The 17,511-nt window shown below is 41.3% G+C and overlaps 1 protein-coding gene across 1 annotated transcript in view; it reads left to right on the top strand.

Moving 5' to 3' along the window:
- nuggc.S (nuclear GTPase, germinal center associated S homeolog) overlaps positions 1-17,511 on the top strand; it is a 47,931-nt gene that overhangs the window by 11,549 nt on the left and 18,871 nt on the right. Inside the window, exons 6-16 of the mRNA XM_041568098.1 lie at positions 26-3,135; positions 3,244-3,466; positions 3,748-3,957; positions 9,471-9,677; positions 10,388-10,569; positions 12,745-12,859; positions 14,589-14,648; positions 14,990-15,109; positions 15,923-16,121; positions 16,631-16,764; positions 16,939-17,139. Coding sequence (XP_041424032.1) covers positions 26-3,135; positions 3,244-3,466; positions 3,748-3,957; positions 9,471-9,677; positions 10,388-10,569; positions 12,745-12,859; positions 14,589-14,648; positions 14,990-15,109; positions 15,923-16,121; positions 16,631-16,764; positions 16,939-17,139 — 4,761 coding nt within the window. The remainder of the gene's footprint in view (positions 1-25; positions 3,136-3,243; positions 3,467-3,747; positions 3,958-9,470; positions 9,678-10,387; positions 10,570-12,744; positions 12,860-14,588; positions 14,649-14,989; positions 15,110-15,922; positions 16,122-16,630; positions 16,765-16,938; positions 17,140-17,511) is intronic.

The following is a 17,511-nucleotide window of genomic DNA, read 5'->3' as shown; positions in this document are numbered from 1 at the left end:
TTGTTTTTGTTTCTAATTGATGCAGGAATGTGCAGTATCTCCATCTCTGAATCAAACAGAAGATAATATTCATGCCCAGATGGACACTGGGGTTACTGCAGGCCCTGGTGTCTTTGGGGAAAGCCTTTCTGATCCTAAAAGCAATATCTCTCCACCTCTAACCTGCACCTCACATCCCAGAACTTGTTTTGAAGAGCAAAAGCAGGAACCGGAGCCATCTAAAAGCACAGTGTCCATCAAGGACAGGATCATGGTTGAACTAAGTTCCGAGGAGCTTTCTAATATGTTCTTACTTTCCAACAAGCCATGCGTTTCAGATAAAAAAGGCTCTTACCAGTCAGAAGAAGGAAAATCTTTGAAAAGAAAATGCTCTGCACAAGCTCAAGGGTTCTCTGTCCCTGATCCTTACTGTAAGATTGGTGCCATTGATCCGTCCTGTGATGGTACAGAGTCGGCACATGGAGATGGAACATCACTTTCTCATTTATTACAATACAGAGAGGAGGAGTGTTGTGGGAAACGAGATGATGAGAGAATCGACAACCAAAGTGTTGTGAAATGTGACACTTGTGCAAGAGTGTGGCCAGAGAGTGATAAGAAATCTGTGTGTATAGAGTATGTCTCTAGTGAACACACTGCTGATAGTAGTGATAGCCCAGTGGCCCACGCGTTCCTCCAACTGGACACAGACAAAAAAAACCAGACAAAGGCTTGTATCTCCTCTTCTGTATGTTTGGCATCCAGTGAAAACCCCCTTCAAGCTCAGGTCATACCTTGCAAAGAAAACTGCAGAGAAAAACCAGTTCATATATATAAGGACAACCCTCCACTGCCTGCGTGTATCTTATCATCGATGATTCAAGAAGATGTTGAGTTAAAGAAAAGACACCAAAATGAAGAAATACCTAATTCTGGATCTGTAAGCCCGGTGGTTGTTCCTTTAATGACGGTGATGTCCATTGAGCCCTGCACTGTAGAAAAGGAGCCTCAGGACAAAGCCATAGGGGAACGCATTGCATATATGTCTAAACAAGCTGAAGACTTGGATCTCTGCAGTGCTGTTGGAAAATCCATAGAAAAAAAACGAATGCAGATGGAGCCATCAGTGCCATGTGAACAGGCAGTAATGCATATGGAAAGTAATGGAGATGAAAAGAAGCTGACAGTAAGTCTTAACCAGGTGGAATGCAGAGGGAATAGAGTGTCTAATGAACTATTGGGGGTCTGTCACCCCAGCAATGACAAGGAAGATCTCCCATCAAGGGAGAACGTCTCATCTGTGGTTATGAGAGAGGCAAGGTGTGGGTCTGGCAGTCCTCCTCCATTGCAATTAGTCCAATGTAGGGAAGACGCTACTGCCAATGTTCTACTCAAGAAAGATACAAATGAAACAGCAGAAAGAAAAGTAGAGGTGGAACAAAATAACCATAATGGTGTATATTACAGTGTAGCTAATGAGACTGATGAGCTTTGCAGGGTTAACAAAGAGCCTCAGGTAAATATTCTGCTTTCAGAGCAAAATCTGCAGAAACCATTTGATGAACACGATGAGGAACGGTCATTTGATTTCCAGATTGTGAATGTTTTTAGTTTGTCTCCTTCTATAAATTTACATTCCCTGGACAAGACCAGTGGTTCCACTGAATCCATCGGCAGTGAGAATATTTGTGTGGGTTCCACTGAAGATAAGTGCGTAGGAGGCCAAGAAGGTCTGATTGAGGCTAAAAAGATGATGGACACAGCTACACAAGTGTGTGTTTTATCCCAAGACTCTAGTACAAAGTGTGTTCAGATAAGTGAGACGGTGACTTGTCCTCATGATATTGCCGATCCACTACACACAATTAGCACCGGAGAATATCACTTGGTACCAGCATCCGTGCAAGATTCCTCCTCCCCTGAGCCTAATGCCTTGTCACATTTACATAACGACATGGAGAAACATAATAGGAGTTCACTGAAACGATGTTTCCATGACACAGGGAACAAATTATCTTCCAAGAAGGAAGTTCCCACAAAAAAGTGTCGAAGGTGGCATGAGGAGTCACAGGAGACATCTGGAATTGGTGTCCATGGAGCAAGTATTGGGAACATTCTCCAGCAATTTATTACAGAGCATCAGACAGTGAGGCAGGCAGATAAAAGGGAAGGAACTGCTTGTACACACAATCAACATTTGATTGCCCAAATCATTCATGACTTTTTTAATAGTCTGGAAACAGTAAGTTTGGCACAAGGACATTCTTTTAGTTTAAAACACACTGAGATTCCAATTGAAACACAATCAGTCAATGTAACACACATGGCTCCTGAGACACATGAAACACAGTCTATTGGTGTAACACACTTGGCTCCTAACACAGATGGAACACAATCTATGGATGTAACACACATGGCTCCTGACACAGATGGAACACAATCTATGGATGTAACACACATGGCTCCTGACACAGATGGAACACAATCTATGGGTGTAACACACATGGCTCCTGACACAGATGGAACACAATCTATGGGTGTAACACACATGGCTCCTGACACAGATGGAACACAATCTATGGGTGTAACACACATGGCTCCTGATACAGATGGAACACAATCTATGGGTGTAACACACATGGCTCCTGATACAGATGGAACACAATCTATGGGTGTAACACACATGGCTCCTGACACAGATGGAACACAATCTATGGGTGTAACACACATGGCTCCTGACACAGATGGAACACAATCTGTCAGTGTAACACACTTGACTCCAGACGCAGCTGAAACCCCACCCCTGCCATCTACTTTCTCAGATGACATCACATCAGATCCTGAGTTAGAAAAAATATTTTCAGATGAAGAGAATGTTTCAAAGGATTCTGGCCTCAGTGAAACCATGCCGTCCCCTTTACAGTTCCAGAAATACAATGAAACCCAGAAAAAGCCAATCAGTTCTAGCTCTGGTGAGTCCAGCTCACAAACACTTAATGTCCACAGTAAAGGGATTGAGGAGCAACAGTGTGCCTGGGCCCAATCAGAGCATGATGTTAGGCTCCAGCTGTCCAAGTGTCAGTCTGTATTAAGAGAGGTCTCCCAGGTCCTCAGTGAAATCCAGGGGATTGATGAAGATACAATGGAACAGTGGAGGTAAGATAACACTGATGTAGAGAGCAGGGGCTAAAAATGTTGCACCTCTATAGAACATAACAGCTGGGTGATGTTTACTTCTCTTATGAAATGTTGATTATGATTTAGGAAAGGGATCTTGGATCTGCAGAAGGAGAGCCCTCTTCCTAAGACACACATTGCTGTCGTTGGAGAGACTGGAGCTGGGAAGAGTAGCCTGCTGAATGCCCTGCTAGAGCAGGAAGATCTTCTTCCCACCTCGGCTATGAGAGCCTGTACTGCGGTGGTAGTGGAAATTGAGAAAAGTTCTGTTATTGGATACAAGGCAGAGGTGGAGTTCCTCTCCAAAGAGGTAATTGGGCATTGTCTGCATTATACTTTAATGGTTTATGATATGTGGACTTAAGAGACTTCAAAATGTTTCAGCATTAAACTGGGAATACAAACCCTGGTGGCGTAAAGTCTCCACATTGGGGAGGACAAGACTCATAAAGTCAAAAGGTGCCAGCCTTGAGCTGGGATTTAACTTTGCTTTGAAATGCCAAGATTGAGCCCAGACTGTGATGCATTACTGTCTGTAGTATTAAACTTATTTTAATGTTGGGGCTGATGTTCATATCCTTTCTCACTCAGGAATGGGAAGGGGAGCTTAGAGCCCTTATCACAGACATGAAGGACAAGTCGGGGCGCTTTAAGAAACGGCCATCGGATAAGCCAGAGACTCAAGTGGCACATAGCCGAGTCATGGCCGTGTATGGTAAAATAGCAGAGTTGGATGAGCTTAAAGATGATACCACTGTTACCAAGTACCTGGGGGAGAAGAAACAGATATCCGAGAATACGGTGAGCCCCAGACTTTACTTTAGCTGTAAGATTCTCCTTGGGTTCTTTGCAGGCATCGTTTGAAGCAGTGCAAACCCTAAATTCTTTCAAATAAGTATTTATTGATTTTACAGTAACATCCCAGAACTTTATATTCAAGTATAGTCAAATAAAGCCATTGTTTACAGATTGCTTAAGTTATATAACAAATTATATGTATATATTGTAACTAGTATGTTTACCTTAAAAGGGGGTACAGGGAGGGTAGAAGAAGAGGATTAGATGGCCTGTTAGCGGTAGTTTGTAATATCACAAATTATAATTCTTAAAACATTAAGTAACATATTGCCATTATTCCTGATCACCTTTGAATAAAATCCATGCCAGCCACTGGGCAAAATATTCCATTATCTGCTTTTCGGTGCATGCAGAACGCTCCTCAAATTGTTGGATCTGAAAAGCCAATCGCTAATTGTTGTTCCAATATCTAGGAATTAGCACTTTGGCAGCATTCAGCAAGTGTGGAAGTGTTGAGTTATTCAAGTTTATTCTGTCCTCTGGGGACATGTGAAATAAGAGAGACTATGAAGGATCATTAAGGTTTCTCCCGTGTGCGATATGTGGGCAGATGTGGAGGATGGCTCCCAGTAACGCTTAATTAAAGGGCATGTCCAGAAAATATGTAGCAAGGTACCGTCTCCCCCTCCGCATCTCCAGGCCTTGTATCATCTGGGCAGATAGGGAAATATTAAGAGCATGTGATTTATTTTGGTTTATTTTAAAGTTACTCACTGCCCCAAGTTGAGGTAAGGTATTGTTCAAGTTTGGTAGTGAGACGATTGGGTTTGTTATGACAAACAGTAGATCATCTGCATAAGCAGCCATTTTATGCTGCCTGCCACCCACTTGTACTCCCCAAATATCTGGGTGGTTATGTAAAGCCATCAGGAGTGGCTCAAGGGTTAAGATAAATAATGTGGGAGATAGAGGACAGCCTTGGCATGTGCCATTCCTGATTACTATAGGCTTCAAGAGGATGTTGTTAACTTTCACCTTGGCTGTGGGGTTGTTGTATAGGGCTTGTATCCATTTAAGGAGTTTAGGTCCCAAGCCATATTGTCTCAAGGAATCAAACATGAATCTCCAGTTGACCTGATCAAACGCCTTTTCTGCATCAGTTGAAAGCAGAAGCATTTGGATGTGCATGATACAATAAATGTATTATTCTATTTGTGTAGTCCTTAGACTCTCTGTTAGGTACAAAGCCAACCCATTCAGGGTCTATCAGTTTTTCAAGTACCTGTTGTATTAGTTTCATTATGAGTTTAGCTAATAGTTTTACGTCATTGTTTATTAATGAAATTGGCCTATAACTGCCTGGATCTGTGGGATCCTTATTAGGTTTTAATAGGAGGGTTATTTGTGCCTCTAGAGATTGGGGTGACAATATTGCATCTGATTGTATTGCATTGAAAGCATTGCAGAGGTGTGGGGAGAGTATATTACCAGATGGTGTAGAGGAGATGTCTGCCAGTACCTCGCCAGGGGTAATATTTAAGTCTAACTGTTTGTTTACCATTTGAGAACGTTTGGGCATGTTCTTTTGGTCCAGGAATTTAGTAGCCATGCTGTGATATGTTTTTCTTTATCATCAGGCAAGTTAGAATCTAGTTGATAAACTTTAGTGAAAAAAGTTTCAAACTCAGTCTCTATGTTCTCGCTAAGAAACTCGTTGTCCCGGTTGTTGTTTTGATCTTGGGAATATAGTTTTTGGCAAGCTTCTGCCGAAGTACGCTAGCCAATAGTTTGCCATATCTATTATCATAGTAAGTCTGCTTGATTAGTGTTTGTATTCTATTAGTATATGTGTTGAGTGTTTCACCTAATTCTTTCCTTGCTTCTGATAATTCCTGTGTAGTTTGTTGGGCCAATGACTGTTTATGTTGAGTTTCCAAAAGTTTTATTTTAGTTATAAACTTTTCTATTTGTTGGTTATGTGGTTTCTTTCGTCCAGATCCTATCTCTATGATGGTACCTCGGATCACACATTTATCACACAACCGGGGATTTTTCTGTTTTTTTTTCTGTTTTTTTTTTTAAATCATTTTGGATAATGTTACTAATTTCTTTCACCAGGTTTGGCTCTTTTAGAAAAGATTGATTGAATCTCCAAGTGGAGTGGGGTTTGTTAGCGCCTGGTAAGAGAAGTCTGAAATTGCTGCGTGTTAGAGAATCTCTTAAGGTGTATGTGAGAATTTTTTTTTTTAACTTCTTTATTGATATCAGTCAAATATGTTTACAGCAACACAGAATGTAATATTGTACAGACATTGTACCTTTCACACCATAATCAAGGTCACCATAGTAGCTGATAATATGTGGTCAATTAAAATTGGTCCTCCGGGTTTCCAAAATTTGGCAATCAAGCTAGTGGTAGTGTTAAATAGGTGAAAAAGTAACTTTTTCGTAACCTTAGGCACATGGTCCGGGAACATCAGTAGCAACGCCACTTGTGGTTCCTAGGGGATGTCTAATTCAAGACCAACCGTTATAATAGTAAACACAGATTTCCAAATGAGCTGTGACAGTGGGCAGTCCCACCACATATGAAGCAGAGTTCCAGACTGACCACAGTTTCTCCAGCAAAGTGGGGAATGAGATTGTGATATTTTTTGCAAGGTTGCCGGTGTAAGATGCCACCTATAAATCAATTTCTTGTGGGACTCTAAGTGGTTAGTACATCTGGTTGCACCTGATAAGATTTGTGCCGCTTCTAACCACTTGTCAGGGTGGAGTGATAATTGCAGATCTCTGTCCCATTTAATCATATACGGATATTTGTATTCTGGAGGATCTGAAAGAAGCGATTTATAACAGTTAGAGAGCATTCCCCTCATGGACCAGAAATGAAGGCAGAGGATGAGATCTGAACCCCGGGATGTGCGATTTGAGCAAATGTGTAAGGCGTAAATAGGTGAAATAGTCTCGGTCATCCAAATGGAATTTGGATTGCAAGTCTTGGAACGATAAATATGAACTGGGACCAAACAGGTCTTTAACAATTTGCACTCCATTAGCAATCCAGGGTTGCAAAGGTAAATCACTTATGAAATAATGGAGACTTTGCAATGGCGTTCTTAGGGAAATAGTCGAGATGATGCCCAAATCAGACCTTGCTTTGTCCCACACTTTGAGGATTTTTGCGGTAGGCAGCAACATCAGAGAACTTTTAGGTCTTAAGCAAGGAGGAGTCCACAGCAGTTGGGAATGGTAAGTTGGGGCATTTCAAAAGTCTCCAAGTCCAACCAGTATCTGCAAGATAACGGGCTATGCATTTTCACAGCAGTGTCCAAAAGAGAGGCTCTAAAGTAACAAGATAGGTTAGACATTCCAAAACCACCCACAGAAGTTGGACGTTGTAACACCTTAGCAGCTGTACGAGGCTTCCTCCCTCCCCATATAAAGTCACTCATTTGTCTCTGTAACAGTTTAATGTATTGTGGCGGGAGATCTACTTGAATGGTTCGAAATAGATACAAAATTTTCGGCAAGGCTGTCATCTTTACGGCATTAATTCTGCCAGTCCATGAGATATATGAAGGTTTCCATTTAAGATACAGTTCTTGAAGGGCTTTCTGCAGGGGTATATAATTGTGCCTATACAACAACTCAGGGTCTTTAGGGACCCGAATGCCAAGATATGTGAGAAAGGACTCTCTCCACTCAAATAGATAATTACTTTTAAGAAGTGTATGTGAGAATTTTGAGCTTCTGTTTGTGCAAACTGTGAAATGAATATGAATTATGCCTAGCGGAATAATATGTTTAATCTTTCTCCTTGATGTGTTGTATTCGCCATATGTCTTCTAGGAGTAAGTCATGTAGCAGTTTCCTAATTTTGGAGCTTATTGTATGAGGGGTACTTGTTTTCCCAGATGAGCAGTCCAAATGGCGTTCCATAGGGACATTAAAATCTCCAACTAGAATAAGCACTCTCTCCATGTACTGAAATGAGTATTTGGGTTATACATGTAAATTCTTGATCAGCATTGGGAAGATATATATTGGTGAACGGGTACATGAGGTGGCCTATGTGTCCTTTGATAAAACATATCTACCTTAGTAGTCCTCTACTGAGAGATTCAGATTTCTTGAGATCAATATGGCTACACCTTTTGTCTTTGTATCTTGTGGAGCACTTGAATATATTTCAGGAAAGTATTGGTTATTCCACTTAGCTTGATGGACTTTTTTTAAAATGGGTCTCTTGTATAAATGCAACATGTGTTTTCTGTTTTCTCAATTCTGCAGATAGAAGTAAGTGTTACTGGGAGAGTTCAGCCCATTGGCATTAACTGAGGTGATACTGAAAGAGCGACATGTTTGGTTTTTAGTTAGAACCTGGATCATTCTACCTTTAGCTTTCTGTTTGCCTTAGTCAGGAGAAGTGGTTGTGGACTGGAAAAGGGGGAAACTTATGAAGTGAAAGGAACAACTGGAGTTGTCTGTTTTGACTATATATAGCCTATGGTGGGGGGATATTGTACTCACCCACTGGGGTTACATACTCGGGGGTAGCTTTAGCTTTGGGTGTGAGTATTGTGAGGGGGAAGTGAAGGATGGCAGGTGCCCTGGAGCTGGGATAGACTCGTATGTAGAGGTGGATCATGTCTGATTGTTATGTGGTGTTACCATTTGAGCCTTGTTATTTACCTTCTATTCTCCTATCTACACCTGCTATAGGATGTGAATGGCCTATAATTATCCCAAGTGGTATAGTTTGTTATATATATATAGATTCATTTTCTATTATGGTACCCCTGTCTGTAATATCTCTATACTTTGTAGATTATACCTGGATGTTGCTGGAAAGTCCTACCCCAAATAGGACGTCATGAGAGGAAAATGTGTTTAACATATAAATATGGAACTGTACCAAGTAAATACTACCTTTATAATACAAAACATTTAGACCTGCTGCCTCCATCTCTTTATGTGTCTTGAGTCCTAATCCTAAATTCTAATTTTAATGGGATGGTTATAACCATGTTGTGCAAAGGTCCCAGAAGTGTATTCATCCTCTAGATCCATTCCATTGTTATTATATTAAGCCTATCGGCTCTCCTATGTTCTATCCTGTCAACCGGAGGCTCAAATATCATTGGAAAAGTTTCCCTTAGAATAGGCATAAAAATGCAGCAGCTGATTCTCGCTGTATATATATACAGATATATAGAGATACAGAGTCAGTTTCTACTGCTATATACTACTTGTTCATTGTTCTTCATACAGAATACATTGTCTTCAATGGCCATAGACGTAAATATCTTAGGGCCCATATTCACAGGAGCCATATGTATACTGTTGTTCATTGTTGGCAACTGATAGTGCTCTTCAGCCTGGGGATTTGCCTGACTTCTGAAGCCAATGGGAAGGCTTGTGTAGTTATTGCATCTTTATGTGCAAATGGATTGGCTAATGGACATATCATGAACACACTCAATATGGTACATGCTCTGCTTCTGTTACTCAAGGCATCAGCTTTCCGCTCAGCTATTGAACTGTACATTGACACAAACTCAGAAGAACCCACGCAGAGAAACGGAGGGCAGATCTGGCCTATTGTGAGATGTGTCCGGATCTTTGTCCCAGAGGCAGACGTTTTGAGGACAGGAGCAGTCTTGGTCGATCTTCCAGGAACACGAGACTCTAATGCAGCCAGAGACAGAATTGCCAAGGAGGTAAGTTCATGTTTTCCTTAATTCACACTTGATGGTTGATCTACATCTTGTATCTCTAATACGAGTAATTCAAAAATAAACAAGTGGACTTGCTGAGTAATCAATGAAGACGTTTCACATCCGAGCAGCTTCTTCAGTACAACTGACTGGTGTGGGAAGTTCTGGGCATATAAACTCTTCCACTAATCCAATCACAATGGCACATTGTAACTCCTGAAATTGATTGTGTGTAGTTACTGTGATAGGATTATCCAATGTGTCATGTGACTCCTAGATACAGCTGTTACTTGTGAGAGTTACATGAATGGAGTCAGAATCTTAATCCTAAATGTTCCTCCCCCTCACTTGCACTGATTGTGTCAGTCCCAGCCCTTTTACATTGGAAATGATGTCCAATTCACTTACAGCTATTGATGCACCTTATGAAGGAGAATTAAACATTACAGCCAGGCCAAGGTGCAGTAGCTCTTGTTACTCTCAATGGTGAGGCTCTATTCACAAGCTCTGATCTCCTCAACCCTAACCCTGATTTTTCCAATATTCCACCAACCCATTCTGGCCTGAGCAATTTCTTGGTGGAACCATAAGCAAAGGGCAGCCATGAATGAGATTTGAGAATTACCACATATGGAGTCACCATACGGGAGAGCTTTACTGAAATAATGCCTATTTCTCACTTCTCATTGTTGCCTTCACTCTCTCCCCGACAGTATCTGAAGAAATGTGATGTTGTTTGGGTGGTTACCAACATCACTCGGGCGGTGGATGATAAGACAGCCAAAGAGATTCTGACTTCAAATATGAGGCGCCAGCTCCTTATGGACGGTCACTATGAGAGTATGGCCGTCATCTGCACCAAGACTGACCTGTACAACACCCAGGAGATCAAGAGGTGACTTTATCTCATTTACCCACTTTCATATTCTGCCTTATCTCAAGGGATATCTTTTCCCCATTGATAAGAGACAAATCTTAAATCAGTCTACAGCAGGTGTTGCACAGTTGTTGTATCTCTTCCCACCCTTTCTTATCATATGTGGGGTTCGGGATTCACCCTTAAAGTTGTATAAAAGAATTAACTATATGCTCTCAGAATTACAGGTGACCTGCATTTCTATTGGAACATGCCAGACTTTAGCACTTCTTCTCATTCTATTTACCCTTTATTTGGTACAAAAGTGATCAGGCACCGGGCATCAGGTAAAAGCTGAGCTGTTGCAAATGCACTTTATATCACTTAGGGGCAAAATTATTAAGGGTCGAATATCGAGGGTTCAATAACCCTCGATATTCGACTGAGAATGAAAATCCTTCGACTTCGAATATCGAAATTGAAGGATTTTGCGCAAAAACTGCGAACGAACGATTAAATCCTTCGAATCGAACAATTCGAAGTATTTTAATCCAACGATCGAAGGAATATCCTTCGACAAAAAAAACTTAGCCAACCCTATGGGGACCTTCCCTATGGGCTAACATTGGGTTCAGTAGCTTTTAGGCGGCGAAGTAGGGGGTCGAAGTTTTTTCTTAAAGAGACAGTACTTCGACTATAGAATGGTCGAATAGTCGAACAATTTTTAGTTTGAATCCTTTAATTCGAAGTCGTAGTCGAAGGTCGAAGTAGCCCGTTCGATGGTCGAAGTAGCTAAAAAAACACTTCGAAATTCGAAGTTTTTTTTCTTCTATTCCTTCACTCGAAGTTAATGAATTGGCCCCATAATGTTGTGTGTATATGTACAAACACTGACAACTCCATCATTCAGCCCCTTGTCTGTGTGTGTCTGTGTGTGTTTGTGTTATTAGCCTGGAGAATGTATTTTGTAAAAGAAATTGTTGCTATTTGCCCTGATATTGTTCAGATCATTTTCAGGCATCAGTTTCATATTCATTTCTTTCAAGCCTTTTACATGTTTGCCTCTCGTCTCTTACCTGTGGGCTGTAATAGATAAAACCGTAGAGAATATTAATAGCTGACATTTGAAATGGTGCTTTACCCCTTTAACTTTTTATTATGGCCACGGCTTCAAAGCAGGATAATGTAACCTCCCTCCAGCAGATCTGATTGTCTACTGCTAATTTGTTACCTGCACCACCACCCATCCACCAGGACACGAGCGGGACCCAATCAACAAAGTCTGTTGTAAATACATTGTATAGTTCTAACATTATAGTTCTACTAGAACAGTTGGACCTTTAATGAGGTTGTTACTAAGCAGGCACATGTCTGGTTTCCATTTCATCCTATTTGTTACAAACAGAGGAGTAAAGGAGATGTTGGGATTGTGTAAAACTCAAGTATGTACTAAGTACCGTATATGGGAACATTGGAAGTGTATATATTACAAAGCTACACAAAAAGCAATACAAACTAATGACACAGTGTGATTTGTGTTCATGCCAGTGGTGCTGAGCAATACAATATATTTGCTCAAAAAAACCACAACACTTAATATATTAGGAAATAAGGTTTGAATGATTCGGTACAGTTGTCTGGTTGAGTGTTGTGTTGTGAGTTTGCTCAAACCCTTCCACCCCAAGTAATGTGCTCATGTGTGTAACAAGTTTGTGTGTGTGTTTGTTACCTGGGGGCAGGCAGACATACAGGGGTGCTGATGATCTGATGACGGGTGCCGTATGGCCATTGGACACCTTTGGGTGCAAGGACAACCACACAAATATGGCTTCCATGGATCTGCTCTTCGGCCAGTTACACCTATAAGGCCATTTATTGACCTAGAATTGGTGTAAAATGTATGAGCTGTGGCATCTGAGCCTCTGAGCCAAATATCAAACATTTTAGGATGTGGGGCAGTCAAGCATTTCAAGAATTAGCTAGTTCTTATAGGGTTATGTAGTCAAAGACACTGTGTTTGCCTAGGTGCTGTAGCCTTTAGCAACCAATCAGCAAGCACTTGTCACCTATTCAAAGTATCCATCTTATTGGTTGCTATGGGTTACCGCACCTGGGCAAACGTAAATGCTGTTTATTACATATGAGGGTGTGTCTCTTAAATATCTGGCCGGAAAGCAAAACTAGGTTTTGAATCTTGGAGCTTCTGTCCCCCAGGGCTTTGCATTTACACGATAAGACCAGAAATCTGGAGGACAACGTGGTACAACTGGGCCATCGACTCAACACTCTGGAAGCTGAGAGGAAGACTTTGTATGAGCAGTGGGAAAAGGTGATTTCTGTTATTCTAATCACTATAGTTTATTTCTAAGGCTTTTCCCTCCATCACTCTGCCCAACTGTCCAGGGCCCACACACAGTGCCAGGTCCAATCAAACAAGACACCAGGGGACTTTGCTTGTCACAGGTTTAGCTCAGAGAAGAGAAACACTCAAGGGTTCCCCTCCCTTCCTTATCCCTTTCTTGGGAAGCCATAACTTTATTCTGCCCATTCTAGCTCTTATTTTGTACTTGCATGTGATAGGTCCTCTTTAGTTTATACTCCCATGATCCTCTTTGGTTTATACTCTCATGATCCTCTTTAGTTTATACTCCCATGATCCTCTTTAGTTTATACTCCCATGATCCTCTTTAGTTTATACTCCCATGATCCTCTTTAGTTTATACTCCCATGATCCTCTTTAGTTTATACTCCCATGATCCTCTTTAGTTTATACTCTCATGATCCTCTTTAGTTTATACTCCCATGATCCTCTTTAGTTTATACTCCCATGATCCTCTTTAGTTTATACTCTCATGATCCTCTTTAGTTTATACTCTCATGATACTCTTCAGTTTATACTCTCATGATCCTCTTTAGTTTAAACTCTCATGATCCTCTTTAGTTTATACTCTCATGATACTCTTCAGTTTATACTCCCATGATCCTCTTTAGTTTATACTCTCATGATACTCTTCAGTTTATACTCTCATGATCCTCTTTAGTTTATACTCCCATGATCCTCTTTAGTTTATACTCCCATGATCCTCTTTAGTTTATACTCCCATGATCCTCTTTAGTTTATACTCTCATGATACTCTTCAGTTTATACTCTCATGATCCTCTTCAGTTTATACTCTCATGATCCTCTTTAGTTTATACTCCCATGATCCTCTTTAGTTTATACTCCCATGATCCTCTTTAGTTTATACTCTCATGATCCTCTTTAGTTTATACTCTCATGATCCTCTTTAGTTTATACTCCCATGATCCTCTTTAGTTTATACTCTCATGATCCTCTTTAGTTTATACTCCCATGATCCTCTTTAGTTTATACTCCCATGATCCTCTTTAGTTTATACTCTCATGATCCTCTTTAGTTTATACTCTCATGATACTCTTCAGTTTATACTCTCATGATCCTCTTTAGTTTAAACTCTCATGATCCTCTTTAGTTTATACTCTCATGATACTCTTCAGTTTATACTCCCATGATCCTCTTTAGTTTATACTCTCATGATACTCTTCAGTTTATACTCTCATGATCCTCTTTAGTTTATACTCCCATGATCCTCTTTAGTTTATACTCCCATGATCCTCTTTAGTTTATACTCCCATGATCCTCTTTAGTTTATACTCCCATGATCCTCTTTAGTTTATACTCTCATGATCCTCTTTAGTTTATACTCTCATGATCCTCTTTAGTTTATACTCCCATGATCCTCTTTAGTTTATACTCTCATGATCCTCTTTAGTTTATACTCTCATGATCCTCTTTAGTTTATACTCCCATGATCCTCTTTAGTTTATACTCTCATGATCCTCTTTAGGGCACTAGGACCTAAGGTTCATGGCTCTTCTGCCTCAAATATCGGCCCTGCTCTTAGCCAATTGGAAAGCATCAGGGACAGTGTTGGCAGAAGATGAAGGGGAGAGTTGCCGAGCAGGGGGCTTTCCTTATGCCTTGGCTGGCTCTGGTTGGCATTGTATTTAGTTATATAGACTGTGTATGTGTTCTGCAGGGTGGAACTTTTGCTGCAGAAAGTGATCCAAGGAATGAGATCCTGGCAAAAGAGAAGGAGGTGAGTGGGCAGAGAGGTTGGCCTGGAAACAAAGCCCATTGAATGAGGGTGGGGATAATGAGTACATTTTCTATGGTATAATTTTCTTCTTCAGTATAGTTATAAAATAGCCCCACGTAAACAACAAAATCATTTCCATCTTATTTTATGCTTTCAGATCTCTTTTTTTTGTGGAAAGAATATTAATAAATAAATACAAGACCCTTTCAATCCGATTCAGATTTTCTGTCCTTTCGGGGTTCTAGCAAGTCCCAGGATAATTAAGATTAGAAGTTTAGTAAACTTTGTATTTAATTGTATTCCGTTCTATATCCAACCGGACTCTGCCTGCTCCCCTGCAGATTATCCACTTAAAGCAGCAGAGGGAAGAGAGTCTGAGGAACATCAATCTGATCTGTGTCAGTGCCAGGAACAACTACTCCAAGCAGCGTATCTGCCAGGACTTCTATCAGAGCCGCCAGGTGAGGGAGCTCAGGGGAGGGAGCTCAGGGGAGGGCGCTCAGGTGAGATGGTGTGGGATCCAAAGGTGGGGGAATTGCAGGGGGATGCATTTGTGACAGGCGGGTTGGGGGATTTTGTGTTATTAAGTCAATCAGCATAAGGCTAATGTTTTTGGAACCAGGACCAAGGAGGCAGTTTGTGGAGACCCATTCGTATAGACTTCAATATATCACTTAGGGAGTTCACTGTGGGAAGATATTCCCTTTTAGCAAGAACAATGTGCACTTCCCTACATTATGAAATTAAAAAGTGGGACAATTTAGGTCATCTGCCAATTCAAAATATGTTCCCAATGTGCATGAATTCCCTTTAATTTCAGTAAGTCCCAAGGGGGTCTGGGATTCAGGGACAACTGAGAGGTATGAGTCTGTGGTGGGCAGGACCATATTTATATACAGGCACTTGAGGGCCTGAGCCTAGGACAGCAGTTTTAGGGGGGCCAATATATGGATATATAATTGATGACATGCGAGACTTTCTACATAAATCTGGAGGTAAAGCTGGGGGTTGAGGGGTACCAGACTCTCTGCAACAAAAACAAGAAGTGATTCACACCGGACAGGGGGTCATTGGACCTAAATACTTGTGGGACATTGGCAATGTTTGTAGGGAGGAACTGGAGGAACCTTTAGGTGTAGTTGGAGCCTGGGGTGGGGGGATATAGTGACATGGATACAAACTTGGGGTTGGTGAGGGTAAGTGGTAGCAGCATGGTGGAGCCTGTGCAGATGGAGATTGTGTGGATAAAGTCATGTAGTTCTATGTGTTATCAGGAATTGGAAAAAGGAGAGGATGAAGCAGATGGAGAAGAGGAAGATGAAGAGGAAAGAGATGCAGAGAGCAACGTGGATGAAGAACCATCTGAGGGCAAGACACTAAGAGTCTTCACTGTCAGTTCCAAGGAATTCCTGGAAGTACGTAGAAGTGCACTGGAGGGGAGCACACGATTGTTCAATTCAGAGAGGGACACAGGTGAGGGAAACTCAGTCCTCTGTCGGCTGACTCCTCTTTATATCCATCCGGGTTCCTACTCACTCTATTCAAGTGCTTTACTCTTTGTCTACACTACAGAATGTATCTCTATACTCCATGCTCTGGGCTCCATACTACTTAGGGTTCTTTGTGCTCTACCTGACTGGGCTTCTTGGGTGGTGGGACCTGTGTTTAAAAAAACAGCTCATCTAAGTGATTTACATTTAACCAAGTCCTCAGTTTGTGATATGCATCTTTCTGTCCTCCCTTTGCAATAGGACCCCTAACTCGTACCTGTTACTAAATGGTCTTTATGCGTAGAAATGCTGATTGCATACATAGTGTGTGCATGCCCATAGTCCTCTGTATGGATTCTTACATCTTACTGTATGTACACTCATTACTGCATAGCAAATATTAGCACTGCCACTGATACCTACTGTACTCGTGCTCTATATTGCTCATTATGTGACCATTTGTACAAATGAATCTTGTTCTCTTGTCTTCAGAAATCCCAGATCTCCGGGACTACACCATTGAGACAGCACTTAAATGTTCCATGTTAGGTGCAGAGAGGGTTATCCGGAATACAGCGTGCATTATCAGCCAAATTATTACCTACCTGCTGAATCGCAAGGCCCAGGTAATGCTACAGGTTTGTCTGTGCCCTTGTTGTCATGGATGTCTCTATGCTGGTTATTCCTGCACTTCTTTCTGTATTTTATAAGGAAGACTGAGTGCTAGTACAGGAGCAACTCCTCATACGTGTGAATTGCGGCTGCTCTCCATCCAAGTCACTATTTTGTTTGTGCCCCAGGATGAGAGTCACCAGGCCGAGATCAAACTCACAGTGGAGAAGTGTCTGGATGATCTCCGGGAGCAGCTCACAGAAGCAGTGTCTCTATGTCATGAGCAGATGACTTTCTTTATTCAGGAGAAGATTAGGGGAAGTCTAGACAAGGGAGTGATGTGTGCAAAGGAATCTTGCGAGAGCATTGTCAGGAGATGGGCTTCCCGGGTGAGTCTCTCAATTCTTTCTTTGCCTTTACTTAGTTAAGCTGCTGTCCCTTTTACCTCAATAACATTTCTTTTTATTGGCCACTCTGTTTGCTCCATGTTCCCAGGAATGTTGCCTGTATTTTTCTACCCACTTTGCTTGCAGATTGCACCAGTTGTGCCCTTTTTCTGCCCACTCCTATTTGTTCACTTGTCCTTGTTGCCAGTAATATGTCTTCATTATTTCTTCATATAACATGAATAGATGGAGGGTCACTTTCCTGGAGCGACTCACAGTTCTCTTACATTTACAGTTGTGTTCAGTCATTGTTTTTTGTCCAAATTCTATTTCTACAAAGCAAATAATTTACTAGTAGGTGTAGTAGAGTCATAG

This window comes from Xenopus laevis, chromosome 6S (genome assembly GCF_017654675.1).
Source record: "Xenopus laevis strain J_2021 chromosome 6S, Xenopus_laevis_v10.1, whole genome shotgun sequence".
NCBI lineage: Eukaryota > Metazoa > Chordata > Amphibia > Anura > Pipidae > Xenopus > Xenopus laevis.
This window is presented reverse-complemented; position numbering and strand designations above follow the sequence as displayed.